Here is a 17,669-nt window from a genome sequence, read left to right as displayed (position 1 = left end):
TCTTTTCCAGAAAAAGACACACACAAATACACACTACAGAGTAGAGGAGGACAGGAAGACTGCAAAGTCAAAGTGTGGCATATTTGGAGAGTGAAATTATTATTAAGGTCATCATCTTTAGTTGACTACAGAGTACTTAGTCAACTAAGTAATTGGTTTGGTTATTTACAGTCTGACCCACAGCAGACTTGTTTTTTTGTAAAATATACAAAAGACACATCCTAGCAAAGGTAGGTAACTATTTTGAAAATTGATGATTTGTGTGATTTGCAAAGCAATAATATAACAATAACAATCACGTTCTTATTTTCTGTTGTTCTCTGTTTTATATCATTGTCAACTGAATATCTTTAGACGTTAATATACCAAAACAAGACAAGACAATACATAGTGTTTTTGCTTTTTTTCTGACATTTTATAGACCAAAAAACTAATCGATTGTTTGAGAAAATAATCGGCAGATTATTCAATAATAAAAATAACTGTTAGTTGCAGCCCTAGTGATAGCTAACAACCGGAACATTCTCTCAAGTGTCTTGGAAAATATGTGTTTTTGATACTTGAGGACAATACATTCGTTCCAGGTATCATTTTATGCTAAAATGTTGTACATATCCTGGGATAATTACATTTCTTTAAACAAACTAATCAAAAAGTGCATTTGTTGGCTGATCTACCTCAAATAAGTTGGATTAGGCCACAAGGCCCTAAAACATTTTTTGGTTCAAGGACAGAAAACATTACATTTTGCTGCTAAGTATGTTCGGACATTTTATACCTGGTATTAATAGTTGACAGCAGAGAGATGACAGCAAACAAAGGGAAAGAGAGAGAGAGACATACATTAGGGAATGAAACTGGAAAATACAGAAAATAGAGGGATGAGTGGAGAAGTAGAAAGATGTGTGAGAGATAGTGGGGTATAGAGATGGGGAATTAGAGATAAAGAAATGAGACAGAGGCTGGGAAGGGATAATGGGAGAGATTCAGAGTGGAGCAAAAGGCCGTGGAGGACAAACCACCAGAGACTCAGGCAAAAATAGCAAAAGGAACAAGACTCTTGTTAATATGAGAAAGTGTCCCATGTGAACTGCAGCATATGCGCTGATTAGGAGCGTCTCCAGTGCGTCCAGAGGCAGGCTGTCTGGGGTTTGTAGGGTTTCCCAACCAGCCATCTTCAGACATACAGATTAAATGAAATATGGAACCTAAAAGTGAATCGGTTTCTATTGGTACATTTTATTTTCACGTGTCCTCCTTAAAGGAACAATTTATTTTTGGAAATTACTTTCTTAGCGAGAGTTAGATTTAAAGATTGATATCACTCTCATGCCTGTACTGTAAATATGGAACTACAGGCAGCATCCAATACTGGAATAGGGGGGAAACAGCTAGCTTGGCTTCTTCCAAAGGTAATAAGACTTCAAAACAAATCTTGTTTGTTTTATTTATACAGAAATGGAAATTAAAAAATGTAAAGTTGTTTTGACGAGGGGTTATGTGGGGAATTGGCTTGGGGGCAGTGACTTCCTGGCTAAATGTTTCCCCTTGTTTTCAGTGATTGTGCTAAGCTAACTGGCTGCTTGCCGTAGCTAACAGACAGGCACCAATCTTTTCATCTACTGTAACTCTCAACAAGAAAGCATGTAGGCCTAAGTTTCCCAATGCAACAAACCATTCAAGAGAGATGCAAAGTGTGGTCGTATAAGGAATAAAATCCATATTTAACCGCTCTGTCTGTAATGTTTCTGGAAGAGTCAGTGACCTTTCCCTGCTTTGTACTGTAAAGCAAACCACGATTACAGGCTGAACTCATAAAAATACAGCGTTGTAACTGGTAGAAGCTGCCAGTTTTCTTGGCAATGATTGTATTTGTTTACAGTAATCACCCTAATATCTCAAGATGAATGTGTTAAAAGATTTATTGATGTCGAAATGCTACACATAGCGGCTTTAATTAGCTCAGCGAGATTAAAAACATGACTTTTCATCCGTGAAAGACCTCCATCAGGATGCTCGAGTGAAATCATCCAGCATTCAGTTAAATTATCAGTTCATTCAGTCTGGCAGCGCTGCCTCAGAAGATGAAGTATGGCGTGTACTCAGCATTTTGACTCCTTCCGATTCCAGGCCGTCAGAAACATGGATACAGCATAACAAGATGATGGACGTGTTACACAGTCTGCATATTGAAAGATAATAAAAGGCAGCTGAAGCATCTGTCTTTGTCATGTCGTTCCTCTCCGACGGTGTGTGCGAGTTGAGTAGCGGCGCACACCGGCGACGTGGTCGCTCAGCTGCAATCCTGAACCGTTATTATTTAACGCATCGGTCTGAGCTGCAGGAAGCACTCTGATTGTCTGCAGCATGTTTTCACTCACAGTCTGTGGGCCAATATGTCTGTAGGTGGATGTACAATATGGGTATAAATATTCTCGTGTGTGTGTGTGTGTGTGTGTGTGTGTGTGTGTGTGTGTGTGTGTGTGTGTGTGTGTTATCAAGAGTGATGACTCATCCTTAGAACAGTAGATAATGTCTTTGTAATGAAGCCCCATGATTGGACAGTTGCAGTCATCCCTCCATGTCTACTCACCAACCCGTCTCCTTACCTATAGCTACTAGTCCCTTCATCCGTTCCAATCCTCACAAGCTTCCATGTGTCTTTCCTTTCAACCCTCCATCCTCGTGCCCATCAATTTATTCATTCATTCATCTATTCCTCTATATGCTCTGTCCTTTAATACTCCATCCTTGCTTTGGTTGTGGCTCAGTTGGTAGATCATGTTGCCCATTCTTCTGCCAACTTGTACTGTAGCTAAGTGTCCTTGGGCAAGACACTAAACGCCACACTTCTCCCTTGCATGGTAGCTCTGCTGCCAAAAGGTGTGTGAATGTGCAACGTGTCCCGATACAACCGTGCGTATGAAGTTATGCTTGAGTTTTCCTACGAATGTCTAGCAACAGGAGCCATCAGTGTGCCTACGCAAGCCTGCAGAACGTGTTTCGGCAACAAAACGACATGGTTAGGTTAAGTAAAAGATCGTGGTTTGGGTTTCATAAGTTACGTAACTTACGTACATGGCATTAGTTAAGTACGTAAGTTCATAACAAAAGTAAAATAACTCAACGCTGAAACGAACAGTAGTCTTCGGGGTGAAATTTCTGTGTTTGTTTGACCCACCTATCTGACCCGACCTCCTCTCTTCACCAACTGTGTCGCTCTTTGTACTACGTCGCCTGACTTCCTCCTTAGAGGCAGCCCTGCACGTCCTGGCTCACGATTACACGGGTTACAGTATATATGAGTCAAATAGTGCATTACCTTTCGTAGGTATAAGTACGAACCGTGATTGAGAACAGCCTGGAATGTGTGAAGCACTTGTCCAGAGCACGATATAAGTTACCATTCCTCCATAAGTCAAACTCCTTGCTTCTCCCATCTCATTATTGCTCCATCCCCTTCATTCTCTCCTATACCTCCACCAATCCCCGCATCCTCCCGTCTCTCAATCAATCATCCATCCATTTTCCTGTTCTTCTATCCCTCCATATATACATCGCTCCACTCTCTATCCCTCCATTCCTCCACATACCATTTTTAATATTCCTCCTATATTCTTGCTTCTTCTTGCTCTCTCATTTCTGACAATCCCTCCATCAGTCCATAAATCCACTCACCAATTTATCCATTCGCCTTTCCTTCATTCTCCATTCGTCTGTACCTGTTACGCCCTATCCATCCATCCACTCCTCCTTTCAAACAATAGCCATTCATCAATCCCCGCATCACTATCCTTCCTTTCCTCCTTGTATCTGTCTATCTCTTTTCATCCCTCTGTCCCTTTTTCCAATCTCCACAATCCAATACCTCTTCCATATCCCATCACTGCTTCCTCTACTTTTTTCTTTTGCCATCCTTGCCCTCCATTCCTCCTCTCCTTCCTGCAGCAATCCCTCCATCAGCCCTTGTTTCTATCCCTCTTTTGCTCCATAAATCCATTCAGCCTTCTCCCCCATTCCTTCCTTCCTGCATCCACCAGATTCTCCCTTCTTCTGTACATCTTTTCCTCCCTCCACCCATCCACACATGCAGCTCCAGGCCCAGATCCACCTCCGGCCTCTGCGAACCAGAATAGCCCTGATAAGTCAAATGATGATTCTGTCTTAATGAGCTATGGAGAGAGAAGGCGTACATTAGCAGCTGTATCCACGCTGTGACTCAGAGCCTGGCTGTGTGTGAGAGCCAGAGAAGGACTCACTCTTTTGTAACGAGACAGATCTGATTCGGCCGAATGCGCAGGAGAACATGCTGATGAGGACAACGGTTAAACACAGACACCCCACCCTACCCCGTCACACACACACACACAAACATGCACTCCTACACCCCTCCAGTTACATCCCTTTTGTTATTCTTCCCTGTCGCAATTGTACTGCTGGCACAATGACAACCTTCTGGATTGTGAGCGCAATTGGTACTATGAGTCTGCGTTTGAAACACCTCTGTTAGTGTGTGTGTTCCTTTATTAGCATCATGTTTGTCTGTATGTATGTGCAAGTCTTTATGTATCTGCGAGTTTGCGTCTGTGTGTATATGCATGTCTGTTGCTTTTCTGTGCTGAAACTATTCGTTGATTAATCGATTATTGATTTGACTTGAGTTGTACATTCAGTGTTTTTCACCAAAACACATTGGCCCTCATTTATCAACCTAACGTAGAAACCAGGGCAGATATGAGCGCAGAAATCATCTTACGACAGGCTTCACGTGTGATTTATGAAACGTTCGTATCACACCAATCAGAGCGTAAGAATGGTCGTACATTGATAAATGCAGCGGCTGGAAACAATCGTAATTTAAATATCACGCCCCAATATATTCTCGGTTTTGAGGCCTCGCCCCTACAATTTACGACATGGCGAAATGTAATCCGGCTAAGAAGCGGCACTTTTCAGAGGTGGAGATTGAAACCCTGATGTCTCAGGTTCATTTGCACTAACGTGTGTACTATTTAGCAGCCTGAAAACTGGTATTAAAGGCTGTAGAAAGAATGCGGAATGGAAAGAGATCACTGATGCCATCCTTGATACATTTATACATCCTTGACATATGTATGCTATAGTCCTAATAGTAATATACAGTCTTATATTGCAATATCTTAGGCCTACATGGTGTACCTATATTTAAATAAACGCACAGTAGCAGAGTTTATGCAGTCTTTTATTTTACTCGTGTTTTTTCCATGAGTCAGAGCCAGGCAACCGTGAGCATCGTCATGTTTCCTGTATTGAATATCATTGCCAAGCATAACACTATACCTTTTAAAAGCGAGGAATAATATCCTGTCTCCTTCGTATAGCCCCAGTTGGGGCTGTGCTGGACACTGCTCTCTGGGCATGGGGTCATCTGGCTCCATCACTACATTTATAGCACCCTGTTTTCCTGCGCGATGTCGTGCAGAATCCCACAGGCTAAAACAATGTTGCAGACTTTTTCTGGCGTGTATCTCTCCCCCCCCCCGTACGTGTGCACTGTTGAACCGGTGCACAGAGGTCTTCTAAAAGAGCCAGATCTGCCATTGCCGATAAGTGATCAACTGATGACTTCTCCATCTCCTGTTAAACTGATTATATGCTGCACCGCAAGTCCACACTGACTCGAAAACTTACAGCGTACACGAGTTTAAACTTACGTCCATATTGATAAATGCCGAGCTTTGCGTGGAGATGACCATACGCCGGGTTTTGCGCTTGTTTTCTGTCGCACGTTCGTTTCGTAAATGAGGGCCATTGTGTGTATCCTTGAGGCTTAACAAATGCAATTCCCTACTAATAATATTGCAATTTTTTTTGTTTTACTTTACTTCTTTCCTGACTTTTGGTGGCACACCGCTACCTTTCTTGGGTGTGTAAGGTTAAGGAGTTGCGACTTGGTTGGAGCCACGGCATTTCGTTTTTCCCCGTTTTGTATTCCCCTTTAAATTTGTTTAAAATTAATATATATATAGTATCTCTCTCGGATGTAACGATCATATAAGTTGATGTTTTGACCACCAGTTTTAATAGTTTCAACTTAGTTTCTGAGAAATCATGTTTTGTTTGTCCGTTTGGCACAGCGGACAGCTCTAAATACTACATTACCCATGAGCCTTGGCCACAGTTGCTATGGAGAAAAAAGCCTGTCAGAGGCTTGAATCGGAGCAGTAGCAAATTTAAAACGTTTGGTTATTGAATCTTAGCTTCAGCTTGCCATTAAGGGCGCACAAGGATTTTAGGCTCTGTGATTGGATGTTTTTTGCCAAAATGCCCCCTGGGAGTTGCAGTTAACTTTTCCCCTGAAAGGTTCTCATAGCAAGCAATTTGAAAATGTGGCTTTAAGAGACTGTTATGGGCACTTTTAAATATCCCATTAATGACATTTTATAGACTAAATAATTAGTTGATTAATCATAAGAATTGTTAACGGCTTCATCGTTAGTTGCGGCCTTTGTTTTCTGTGCTTGTCAGTTTGTGTTTGTGTATCTCTGTTTTATGTGCGTGTGTGGTTTGACTTCATCAGTTCCTGTTTGTGCGGTTTGTTATCTATTTATCTGAATGTGTGTGTTTGCTACTCCCTCACCGGCCTTTACTAAATGACACACTGTTATCACTGACACTGGGGTACGGACATTCAGACTCACCACAGCTGGGTTTTATACCACACTTGGCTTCAGATCAGCACGGCTCGGCTAGTACTAATGATAATGAAGCAAGTCGCCCGCAGCAATTAATGCACTTAGCTACTAATGATGATTAACTGTGGAGTGTATTTGATTTAGGAAGTTGATAAGCTGCCTCCGAACAAAAACAGGTTAATTGGTATCACGTCTCGGTTGAAAGAGGTTTCAGAAAGAGCCGGACCATTCATGGAAGATGTGAGCAGCTTTGTTTTGTCCTTCAGAGCCTCTGATCCCTTTAAGAGTGTGAACATTTTGTCCTTGTTGTATGAATGTAAGGAGAAATGATGATAAAGACGTCAAAAGGAAGACTTGTCAACGTGAATTTCCAGAGGCTAAAAGGCACGGAAAGGCTTTCTCCTCTCTCTTCATCCACTTATGGCGTATCCTGTCATGTAATTATCTGCCTCACTGGATGACTTTTTGAGCCTTGTTTTATTCTTAATCATCATTTAGTTATGGTTTACACTTTGCCGAGGGCATCTGAGCGTGTTGCGCTGTGTCACTGATCAGCTCTGTAACTACAGCATGCAGATAAACAATCAGGCAGGCTAAGAAAGGGGCAGGATAGTTCTGAGCAGCACCTGCACGAGGCACCTTCATCATCAGCATAGTTTATTTTACATCGTGTGGATGTTTGTTTGTGGTTGGTTGTAGCTAGATGATTTGCAGCCTCGTCCATGATGGATTGTCAGAATACCAGATCTGAGCGGGTGAAAACAAATCTGTTTCCTCGCTGAAGTACATCTTTTAATCAAAACCTCAGACTGCTCCAGTAAATAAACCTTCTTTAAAAACCTGTAGGACATAAGGCAAACTGGAAGAAACCTCACAGGGGGAATTTAAAACAAGATCCCCTCCTCCCTCCCTCCTTGGACGGGTAAAAGTAGCATCTCTATTTGAAAAATTAAAAGAAAATTGCCACAGTTATGAACCATAAATTCAACATTGGGACTATTATAAAAGAATAGAATGTTAAAGGTCCCATATCATGCTCATTTTAAGGTTCATACTTACATCTATACTACATATATAACTCTCTCAAAAAAGCCCTGGAGTCTGCTCTGATTGGTCAGCATTTCCTTCCTTCCTTCCGCATATGCGCTCTTGGCGTCTCTGCACCGTCATTGCAGTCGGGGAATGACTGTAACAGCACTGTAGCTGCACTTTTTTACCTATATACTGTATATATACATGGATTTCTCGGCAACGTCATCACTGCTTGCGCACGCAACCGGGGGGCAGAAAGAAGACATGTTTCATGTAGCTAGTAGTAGTAGCAGCATAGTGTAAGTCAAAATGCCAAGGAGTTGTTGTGTGGTTAATTGTACAAACAGAGCCAGTGATGGGTGCCTGATGTTTAACATACCTAGGGGGAAGCATGCTTTTGCCAAAAAACGGCAGAGGTTATAGCTTAAAGCCATAAGAAGGGCAGATTGGGGTCATATGCAAGAGTCAGACTCCCATTGTATCAATCAGAAAAGTTGCAGCTTGTTCAGTTGTTCAGCTAAGTGATATCTACCTGTCAGGGCTGTAGAACTCGAGTCCGGTCCATAGACAGTTAAAGGTCCAGACTCGAGGCAAGTTTAGAGTGCTAGCTAAAGCTACGCCGATGTTTTGCTAACGTTAGCGCAACAGCGTTAGCCTAGCCTGCTAGGTAAATATTACGACTGCCTTCAGAGTTTCTTATATCTGCGTCCACGTTGTCAACATAAGACCTGTGGCGTTAGTGCTCCTTTTGTACCATAATTTTATTGAATGAAATATTAAGCTTCGCTCCTACGAGATGGGTGGGTTTTTATTACGTTACACACAAAGCTAACTGGCTATAGTTAGTCTGTACGTATGCTAGTGGACATTAGCTAACGTTGCCAAGACAGCGGCAGTTGAGTTTCGGCGAGCTAACCACGACAGTGTTGTCACCCTCTCGCCCACAATCAACCTCTGCTGCTAAAAACAGTCAACCTGCAGTGATGTTTTGAAATGGAGACACACATATCGTACCTTTTCCCGGAAATCCTGGCTATTATTTTAAGGCATAAACCAACCACAGGGGTACACTCAGGGGTAACCCTGCTGCTAACATTGGCTGTTATATTAGCCTAAAATGATAATTACAGCCATACATATATATCACAGTAACACTGCAAAATTAAAGACAGCCAAACAGATCCAACTAAAATCACGTTTTATTGAGTCAGCAGTTACATACAAACAATAAGGAAAGCTTCAGTACTTAAGGTTGTTGCAGTAGTGGACCAACTCACCAATCTGGCTTTCTGCCCCTGGTATGCGCACGCACCCTGTAATGTTTGTAAACAGGAAACCCGTGTATAGTATAGTTGTGACATCACAACAGTACGGAAGTCCTGACAGCTCGTTTCAAGGCACAGTTTCTGAATGCAGGCTGTACTTTCACAATATTTCTATAGCATCTCGACCTGCTATTTAATTTTAAAAAATACACCAAAAACTCACCTTTTAAAAGTTACAATAATAATGTAGCAAGTCCAATATTAGTAAGATAAAATACTAAAGTATTGGAGAATGGTTGCATAAACCACAGAATTTTCCCGGCTGTGTTCATTAGAAGACAGGTCCTTCCTAAAAAAAAGGTGTATCAAAGCTTTTAATTTATATGAAGAAAGGCCATTTTAGTTGTATTTCTGTTGCAATGTTTCTTTCAGTTTATTTAATTTGATTTCTTTTAGCTACTTCAATGTGCTCACATTTGTCAAGTTTCTTCAGTGATTTATTTTAAGACTTTATCTTGCATTGCATTATGTTCTTTTGTGCTTCATGTACTGGAAGAGTTTAAAAAACCGTCAATTACAAATGTGTTTTTATGATAGGTCCAAGTGAAATGAGTCAAACATTTCTGATGAATGTGAATGTTTAACTTTTCTTCCCACAATAAGAATATTTTGAAAGCTAATATCACCCATTGTCTTTCAATTGAAGCTCCCAATAGCTAATATTTGTGAATCTGATATTTTAAGAATTATTAAGATTCTGTAGCTACAGAAAAGAAAAGCCTCTGAAGCAGCAATTCGGCCTGCGTGAGACAGTGAAACTCTCCAACATGCTAACAAGGCTTTCAGGCTGACTGGCAGCTATTCATGGCAGGTTGAAGACCCCCCATCCTCCCAACTGAAGCTGTCAAAAAAGATCTTGTCATCCACACCTCTGCCATATTGACAGTGGCAAAGCTGGCACTTACATAATATATATATATATATATATATATATATATATATATATATATATATATATATATATATACATTCAACTGTTATATTTACATTTGTGTAAAGAAGATGTAGGCATTTGGTTTATACACAGCAGGAATCTGGAGGAAAAACTCATTTACAATTTTCTTTCTCAATTTACCTAGATGCTAAAAAATATGTTTTATATTGAGAAAACTACTGTAGCCTTATTGTTACCTTACTAATTCTCATCAGATAATTTCATATCTATGAATCTTCCTAATCTCTGGCATTTTTTAAATTATTCATTGTTGAATTTGGAAATTATATTAAGTCTATTAACCGTATTAACAATATTATATGTGTATATATATAATTATTAGAGATCTGAGTAGATGTTGAACTTTGTTTGAATTATTTATCTCTTACTTGTGTCTAAACATGTTTATCTTGTATTTTTAATACTACTACTTGATCTTTGAAATTTAGAGCTTAATTTATTCCCATTCAAATTTTGATATTATGATAATGTCGCAATGCATGGGAAATAAAAGATTTTATTATTATTAAGGAACGGTCAAGTTCTGGCAAATACATATATTGGCCCAACACTACTTCATACTGAACTTGTTTAATAGAGGTTAATAAGGGTGTCAGCTGGGAGTAATAAAAAGTCTGAGTTAATGTTATGCTCATAGCTGGAGATGATGACACAAAATATCCGGCCATTTGGTTGATTTGTATCAGACATTTTTTCCCTTAATAAACCTCGATCCTGCCTTTGGGCCCATAAAAACCTAAAAAATACCATATTCCTCCACTACCTCAGCCAGTTGAATAATCAGGGCTATATTTATTCCACCGCAGGGTCAATACCCAGCCATTTTCTGAGGCCATCACATTTCTCTCCTCATAATCAACCTGTTTTCCTCCTTATGCATGTTTTTTTCCATTTCCACTGCTCATCCTCTTTTTGTTTTCTCCATGTCTTCCTCCTCCTTCCCCTCCTCCTCTTCCCTCTCTTCTCTCCTTCACAGCCCTGTTGTTAGCTGACGGTAAGCTGTCCATTCCTGCTCTAAGCACCTCCACTAACCATCTACTCTCTCTGTGTGTGTGTGTGTGTGTGTGTGTGTGTGTGTGTGTGTGTGTGTGTGTGCGCGTGTGTGTGTGTGTGTGTGTGTGTGTGTGTGTGTGCGTGCGTGTGTGTGTGCGCGTGTGTGTGTGTTCTACTGTCACTGTTACAAACAAAAACGTGCTCTTTTGCTGCTCTCTCCCGCACTTAATGATGGATTTTCATGCTAATCAGCGGATTAATTAATCCTAAATCCATAAATCATGTTCTCCAGTCAAGAGGAAGGTACGAACTGTTAAACCTGATAACCGTCAAAATAAAAAAAATAAAGAAAACTGCAGTTTCCGAAATTAGAAATTTGATTACCTTTGTGGGATTGTGTTATTATTTTTTCCCCTTCCTTGTCAAGGAAATTGTGTCATGTAGATGGTGCAGCACAGAGCAGGGGAATGGCAGGATAATCAATTTTTAAACATGAGCAAAAAGAAATCCTGTCAGGACTTGGGGGTACACACTGTCTTGGGTGTGTAATTTGATTTAGCTTTAATGTGTGTGTGTGTGTGTGTGTGTGTGTGTGTGTGTGTGTGTGTGTGTGTGTGTGTGTGTGTGCAGGAACTCATGCACTGGTATATTATGCATGCCTCTGTGTGTGTGTGTGTGTGTGTGTGTGTGTGTGTGTGTGTGTGTGTGTGTGTGTGTGTGTGCGCTTGCCGACACGCCCTCCTATCAAGAGGACCGAGCTGTGATCTTTAATGGCAATGTTAATATTTAATGGGGAGTGTGTTGTCAGCAAACAGCAGAAGGCTGGGACTCGGGGCTCATATAAAAGATGACAAGGTCTCTGCACCAGGTGGCTCAGTGGGGGTGTCACACACAGAGCGGGATGAGAGGCCTTTGGATGCACAGCCGCTCTTTCTTGATAGAGTTTGACAGCACAGAATTGATGTTATGGCGCTCTTTGTAGTGTGCAGTGCACTCAGGAGCGCTGTGAAGCATTGTGGCTTCTTCACTCTACAGCAGAGCCACCCAGGACACGTCTGATAGGCAGATAGAAGGACTGATCAGGTTGTAAAAAAAAACGAGATAATTACTAAGTACTGGCATTGAATGGAAGGCCTTGAAAGTACTTGATTTGTTATTGTTGCTTCAGCTCAGTCCTACAATCAGCACTTTACATCCTGATTGTGAAACCTTATGATGGAGATTTGTGTTGACGTAGCATTTAAAGGGTCAGTTCAGCCAAATCACAAAAAACATTCACACAAAAGTTCAGTGGGGGTTCACAAAAGGTGGTGGTAGTAGCTCAGGGAGTTGGGTTGGCAACTATGATCCAAAAATATGGAGCGTTGATTGGTAGCTGGAGAAGTGCCAGTTCACCTCCTGGGCACTATAAGGTGCCCCTTGAGCAAGGCACCGAACCCCCAACTGCTTGGGCGCTCCTCCAAGGAGCAGCCCCATCACTCTGACATCTCTCCATTAGTGTGTGTGTGTAGCACGTATAGGTTCTAAACGTGTGTAATTCAGGCCTGTGTTTAATGTGTGTGCAACTGTACTAACAGAGTGAAAATTGTGAATTTCCCCTCACGGGATAGATAAAGGCATGTCTTCTTCTTTTTCTTCTTCTTCTTTCAGGTCTTGGAAATAGTTTGACAAGTCTACGCAATAGCTTTTTTTTCTGGAGCTTTTAACCATATAGACCCAATGACAATGTTTGTTTACAGTAACTTCCGGGTAGAAAACGGGGACGGGGAACAACTGGATCTACTCTCATCTCCTTCATCCGTTTGATGCTTTCATATGTCAACACTTTCACTAACGTAAGATGGAGAGCTGATTTACCTGTCGGGCCACAGCCTAAAAGAAAATGACACAACCATAACTAGCAGTCTGTCTGACCGGCGGTGAGATGTTGCTGTTCCTGACACTAGATTTGGTTTGTCAAAGACGCTAGCAAAATAAACAGAAAATAAGCACAGCAAAAACGTCAACCTCCGTGTTTAACTTTATGTCTTTAAACGTTACAGTTACGGATGAACAAGTTTCACGTATCTCAGCAATTCAAATCAACTGCCATTTGTCTACCTAGAAGTGATTTTTCTGTTAGCAATACAGTTACAGTCAATTACTCAGTTGTCATGGAGATGGATCTGTTGAGCTCTTGACACGCAAGCTCAACAGCTGTTAGTATTTCATGGATGATTCCTGTCAACAGATTCATCTTCATGACAACGGTGCAAACTCCATTCACTGATGAAGACCTCCCGATACAGTTGAAGGCTCTGGAAAAAAAAGCTAATAAGTGGACATTGAGTCAGGGATTGTTTTGTCAAACCACAACAACTTATTTTCTACATATACTGTAGTATGTAGCCATGCAGACAGTTTTGGTTTGAAAGGTTTTGAGATATCTGTCTGAGATTTCTGCCACTCCCGATCAATCAGAGCTGAGCTGGTGGGATTAAGGATGAGGACATTGTTTTCCTACATAGAAAACTAGCTTTGATTAATGTAAAAGTATTAGCTATGTGAAAAACGGGTTGTGTCTAGATGGTAACCCACGATTTGTGAAACTCTTGCGAGATGGTTGAGGCTAGGCATTGACCTCGAATGGTTAAAGTTAGGATGGGTCTTCATCCAGCGAGTCTCACGGGATTTTTTGCAAATCTAGGGTTACCATAGACGCAACCTGAAAAATGTTCTGCAGGTTACATGTCAACTGGAAATGATGTCAGCTGGGCGTTGACATCAGTCAATGCAGATTGGTTAGGGCAAAACAAAACAACTATAAACCCCGCCCTGAAAGAAATCAGCTTACATGAACACAGTAGGCTCGTTCGAGATGAACTGCGCCTCGCCTGTAAAGTGGACGAGAGCAGGCGGCAGCAGCCGGGGGCGGTGACAAGTCTGTGGTCAAGTCGGACAGTTTGCAGCCGTTTTTAGCTGCCTTCAGGCTGAACAGGAAGTCACAGAAACACTGTGGTCTGATTTAATAAAATGTTATCAGACCCACATATTAGCTTGTACACAGTCTCCAGTTGTTTTAATTATGTTAAAATGCTCCACATGAGATCTTTTGCTGATTTTAATTAACAACACACTGTATATGATCCGTAATCTGATCAGATTTAGTCTCTCTAACTTTTAAACGTCACTATCAGCCACACAACATGTGGTTTGTACAGAATAAGCCTTTAAATCAGACAAATAGCAGTTAAAATCCCTCCAATTCAAAATCAATAAAAAGTTTATATAAATCGTCATCATGTTGAGTCGGTTCAGAACCAATCAGCTGTTAGATCAGTTGAGAGGCCGGCGTTTCCCAGCATGCCCTGGATCCGCCTGGGTCTTGCAGTCGGTGAAAAGCAACTGCGCTGCCTGCGTCTCAGAACTGCGGCTGCCTTGATCTCGTGAGGTTATCGTTGCCCACGTGTGCATGACGTCAGAGTAAGTCGGGATCAAGTTGGACACAAATCTAACCGGCACGCATTGGGCGGCGATCCTGCGCAGACCTGGCTCATCTCGAACGAGCCTAATGTCAGGATTTTAGACTTAAACTAAGGAATGTGGAGGACCTTGGAACTCCAACACTTTTGGATAAAAATACCATAATGGGAAATGGTACAAAATATGAAAATAGATAGATCTGCACTAAATATTTGCCTTTGCAGTGTTTTGTGCTGGATTGGTCAAGCATTCAAGTTTGTCTAACTAAAAAAAAGGAAAGCCTAGCCTCAGTTCCCTTTCAAATGGTGCCCCATTTGTAAGGAACATGCATTTGTGGGATGAGCAGCAGCGCTGAGTATGTGGGTTGTGCCCATGAAAGATTTGCCAAATCTTCTCCCCCAATGCCAAACAGCTTATTCTGCCATTGACTCGTTTGGTGTTTGGTGGATTGGATGATTGAAGTTTGAAGAAACAAGACATATTGGCAATTGAACAATTTATTCATTTAACAAACAGGAACCTCAGTAGCGTGTGGAAGAACCGTACACAGCCACAACAGCCTGGCACCTCCTCCTCATGCTGGTCACCAGCCTGGTCACACACTGCTGTGGGATGGCATCCCATTCTTCAACCAGCATTTGTCGCAAGTCAGCCAACGTGGTTGTGTTGGTCACTCTGGCACGAACAGCACGCCCAAGCTGATCCCACAAGTGTTCAGTAGGGTTAAGGTCAAGACTGCTGGCAGGCCATTCCATCCTCTCCACTCCCACATTCTGGAGGTAGTCTCTGATAAACCCTGCCCTATGGGGGCGAGCGTTGTCATCTTGGAGGATAGAGTTCGGTCCCAGACTGTGGAGATATGGGATTGCCACTGGTTGCAGAATCTCATCTCTATATCTCTCTGCATTGAGATTGCCTCCAATGATGACAAGCCTCGTTTTTCCATTGAGGGAAATGCCGCCCCACACCATCACACTGCCTCCACCAATGGCAGAGAAGATGTGGCAAATTTTTCATGGGCGCAGCCCACATACTCAGCGCTGCTGCTCATCCCACAAATGCATGTTCCTTACAAATGGGGCACCATTTGAAAGGGAACTAAACAGGCTTTCCAACAGTTTAAGATTTATTGCCAAAAAGCATTGTTACCACAGAGAAATAATCTACCAAACACAAATGTCCTTACTTTTTGTGCTAAGTTTATTTAGTAGGCCTTACTACAATAAATCTTACAGTTTTTACACAAACTGTTACCCATGAGGCAACCCTCTGATGTTTTGTTTGCATGCTGTGAAGTACAAAACACACCATGCTAATCAGCTGAGCATGATTGCCATCTTTCTAACTGTGATTTATTTTTATTCTGCTCCCTCTCACCCTCTCCGCTCAGATGTACCAGACAGGAAGATGACATCAGACGAGGAGGAAGCCAGGCGGATCGCAGAGATGGGAAAACCAGTGCTGGGGGAACACTCCAAGCTGGAAGTCATTATTGAGGAATCATACGAGTTTAAGGTGGGAAAGGTTACTCTTCAAACAACAAGCAAATGAGCCAGATATGCCTGTGTATTACTGCAGTGTTTTCCATGCAGTCAAACACATAACAGATCATACCAACTAATTCAGTTGCCACCTTGCCTGAAATAACAGCTACATAATTCGGATTTTACCAGTTGCTCTTCTCCCAACCCACATAGATGCATTTCTGGAGGAGATACGGTTTATATGCATCCTCTAACCTCCTCAACCAAAATATATACCCACCGTATTTGTTTTTGGTTTTTATCATGCATCCATCAGAGCTTTTTCTGCTGCCTGGAACTTGATACCACTGCCATCATGTGGCGAAGCTCATGTATTTCTCCTCACTTTTGTTGAAGCAGCCTCTAAACCTAAATCATTTCAATTTCAATTTCAAACCTTTTGTTAAAACTCGGGGCCCATCGAGGGAGACCCTCATTTTCAATGGGGCTGAGTGCACAGCATGCATTTAAGCAAATTACATTAAAATAATAATTACAATAACATTTAAATAACAACAATCAGGTAAAGCAGACACAAGAAGATACATAGAAGGCATTTATCAAAGCCTTAAATTGACTGATAAATGGGGGAGAGACCAATTTTAAGTTGCTTTGTGCCGCATTCCAGGAACGTGGAGGGCAAACGAAAAAGCAGTCTTGCCAAGCTCAGTCCGACTATAAGGGACCTCGAGTAAAAGCCATTCATTGGACGAGTGGAAAATAGATTTACATATGGAGTTAACAATAACGGAGGGATTTCATTATTTTTCCGTTTGTGTATTGTATCACACAGAGCACAGTGGACAAGCTGATCAAGAAGACCAACTTGGCACTGGTGGTGGGAACCAACTCCTGGAGAGACCAGTTCATGGAGGCCATTACAGTCAGTGCAGGTACGGTTAAAGAAAATGATTAAAAAATGTTTTCTGCTCTGATTCTCGGAGGCTGCACACACTGGACATCAAAAGCAAAACCCTAGACAGGCTCAAGTATGTCCAAAACTCTGCCTCACCCACACCAAGACCTGGCAGCACATCACCCCAACCCTCATCCACCTTCACAGACTCCCAATCAAGTCCCGCATCACCCTCCATGCCCCCGGCCCCACTGTACCTCTCCGACCTCCTCCATCCATACACCCCACCCTGAAACCTGCGGTCCTCAGACGCTGGCCTGCTCTCCATTCATAACATTACATAACATGTCATTTAGCTGATGCTTTTATCCAAAGCGACTTCCAATTAAGTGCTTTCAACCCTGAAGGTGCAAACTCTAGACAACAAGTAGTAAGTGCAAGTAAATTAGCTTTAAATAAGCAAAACTACAAAGAGCCATATACATAATATATATTTTTTTTTTTTGATCCGAGGTACAGTCGGAAGAGATGTGTTTTTAGCTTTCGGCGGAAGATGCGTAGGCTTTCGGCCATCCTGATGTCAGTAGGGAGCTCATTCCACCATTTAGTAGCCAGGACAGCAAACAGTCGGGATTTTGTTGAGTGATTATTTGTCCCTCGCTGTGAGGGGGCAGCAAGCAGGTTGGCTGTTGCAGAGCGGAGTGAGTGGGTTGGGGTATAAGGTTTGACCATGTCCTGGATGCATGCTGGGGCTGATCCGTTCGTGGCCCTGTATGCAAGTACTAGTGTATTGAAGCGGATGCGGGCAGCAACTGGTAACCAGTGAGGAGAGCGGAGGAGCGGTGTAGT

General features: G+C 41.9%; 1 protein-coding gene across 15 annotated transcripts in view; it reads left to right on the top strand.

Annotated features, from left to right (window-relative positions):
* The window catches only part of slc8a3 (solute carrier family 8 member 3), a 132,919-nt gene that overhangs the window by 108,959 nt on the left and 6,291 nt on the right, over positions 1-17,669 (top strand). For 2 of the 15 annotated variants that reach the window (XM_078278224.1, XM_078278220.1), the window contains 4 exons: positions 2,339-2,358; positions 3,339-3,368; positions 15,832-15,956; positions 16,758-16,857. In XM_078278224.1, coding sequence (XP_078134350.1) covers positions 2,339-2,358; positions 3,339-3,368; positions 15,832-15,956; positions 16,758-16,857 — 275 coding nt within the window. Of the gene's footprint in view, positions 1-870; positions 894-2,338; positions 2,359-3,338; positions 3,369-7,419; positions 7,430-9,584; positions 9,604-10,962; positions 10,981-12,880; positions 12,899-15,831; positions 15,957-16,757; positions 16,863-17,669 lie in introns of all 15 variants that reach the window. The other 13 variants (XM_078278217.1, XM_078278219.1, XM_078278218.1 and 10 more) reach the window with 11 other exon arrangements.

This window comes from Sander vitreus, chromosome 20 (assembly GCF_031162955.1).
Source record: "Sander vitreus isolate 19-12246 chromosome 20, sanVit1, whole genome shotgun sequence".
In the NCBI taxonomy this organism is placed as follows: Eukaryota; Metazoa; Chordata; class Actinopteri; order Perciformes; family Percidae; genus Sander; species Sander vitreus.
The sequence above is the reverse complement of the archived record's forward strand: the minus strand, read 5'-3'. Positions and strand labels throughout refer to the sequence as shown.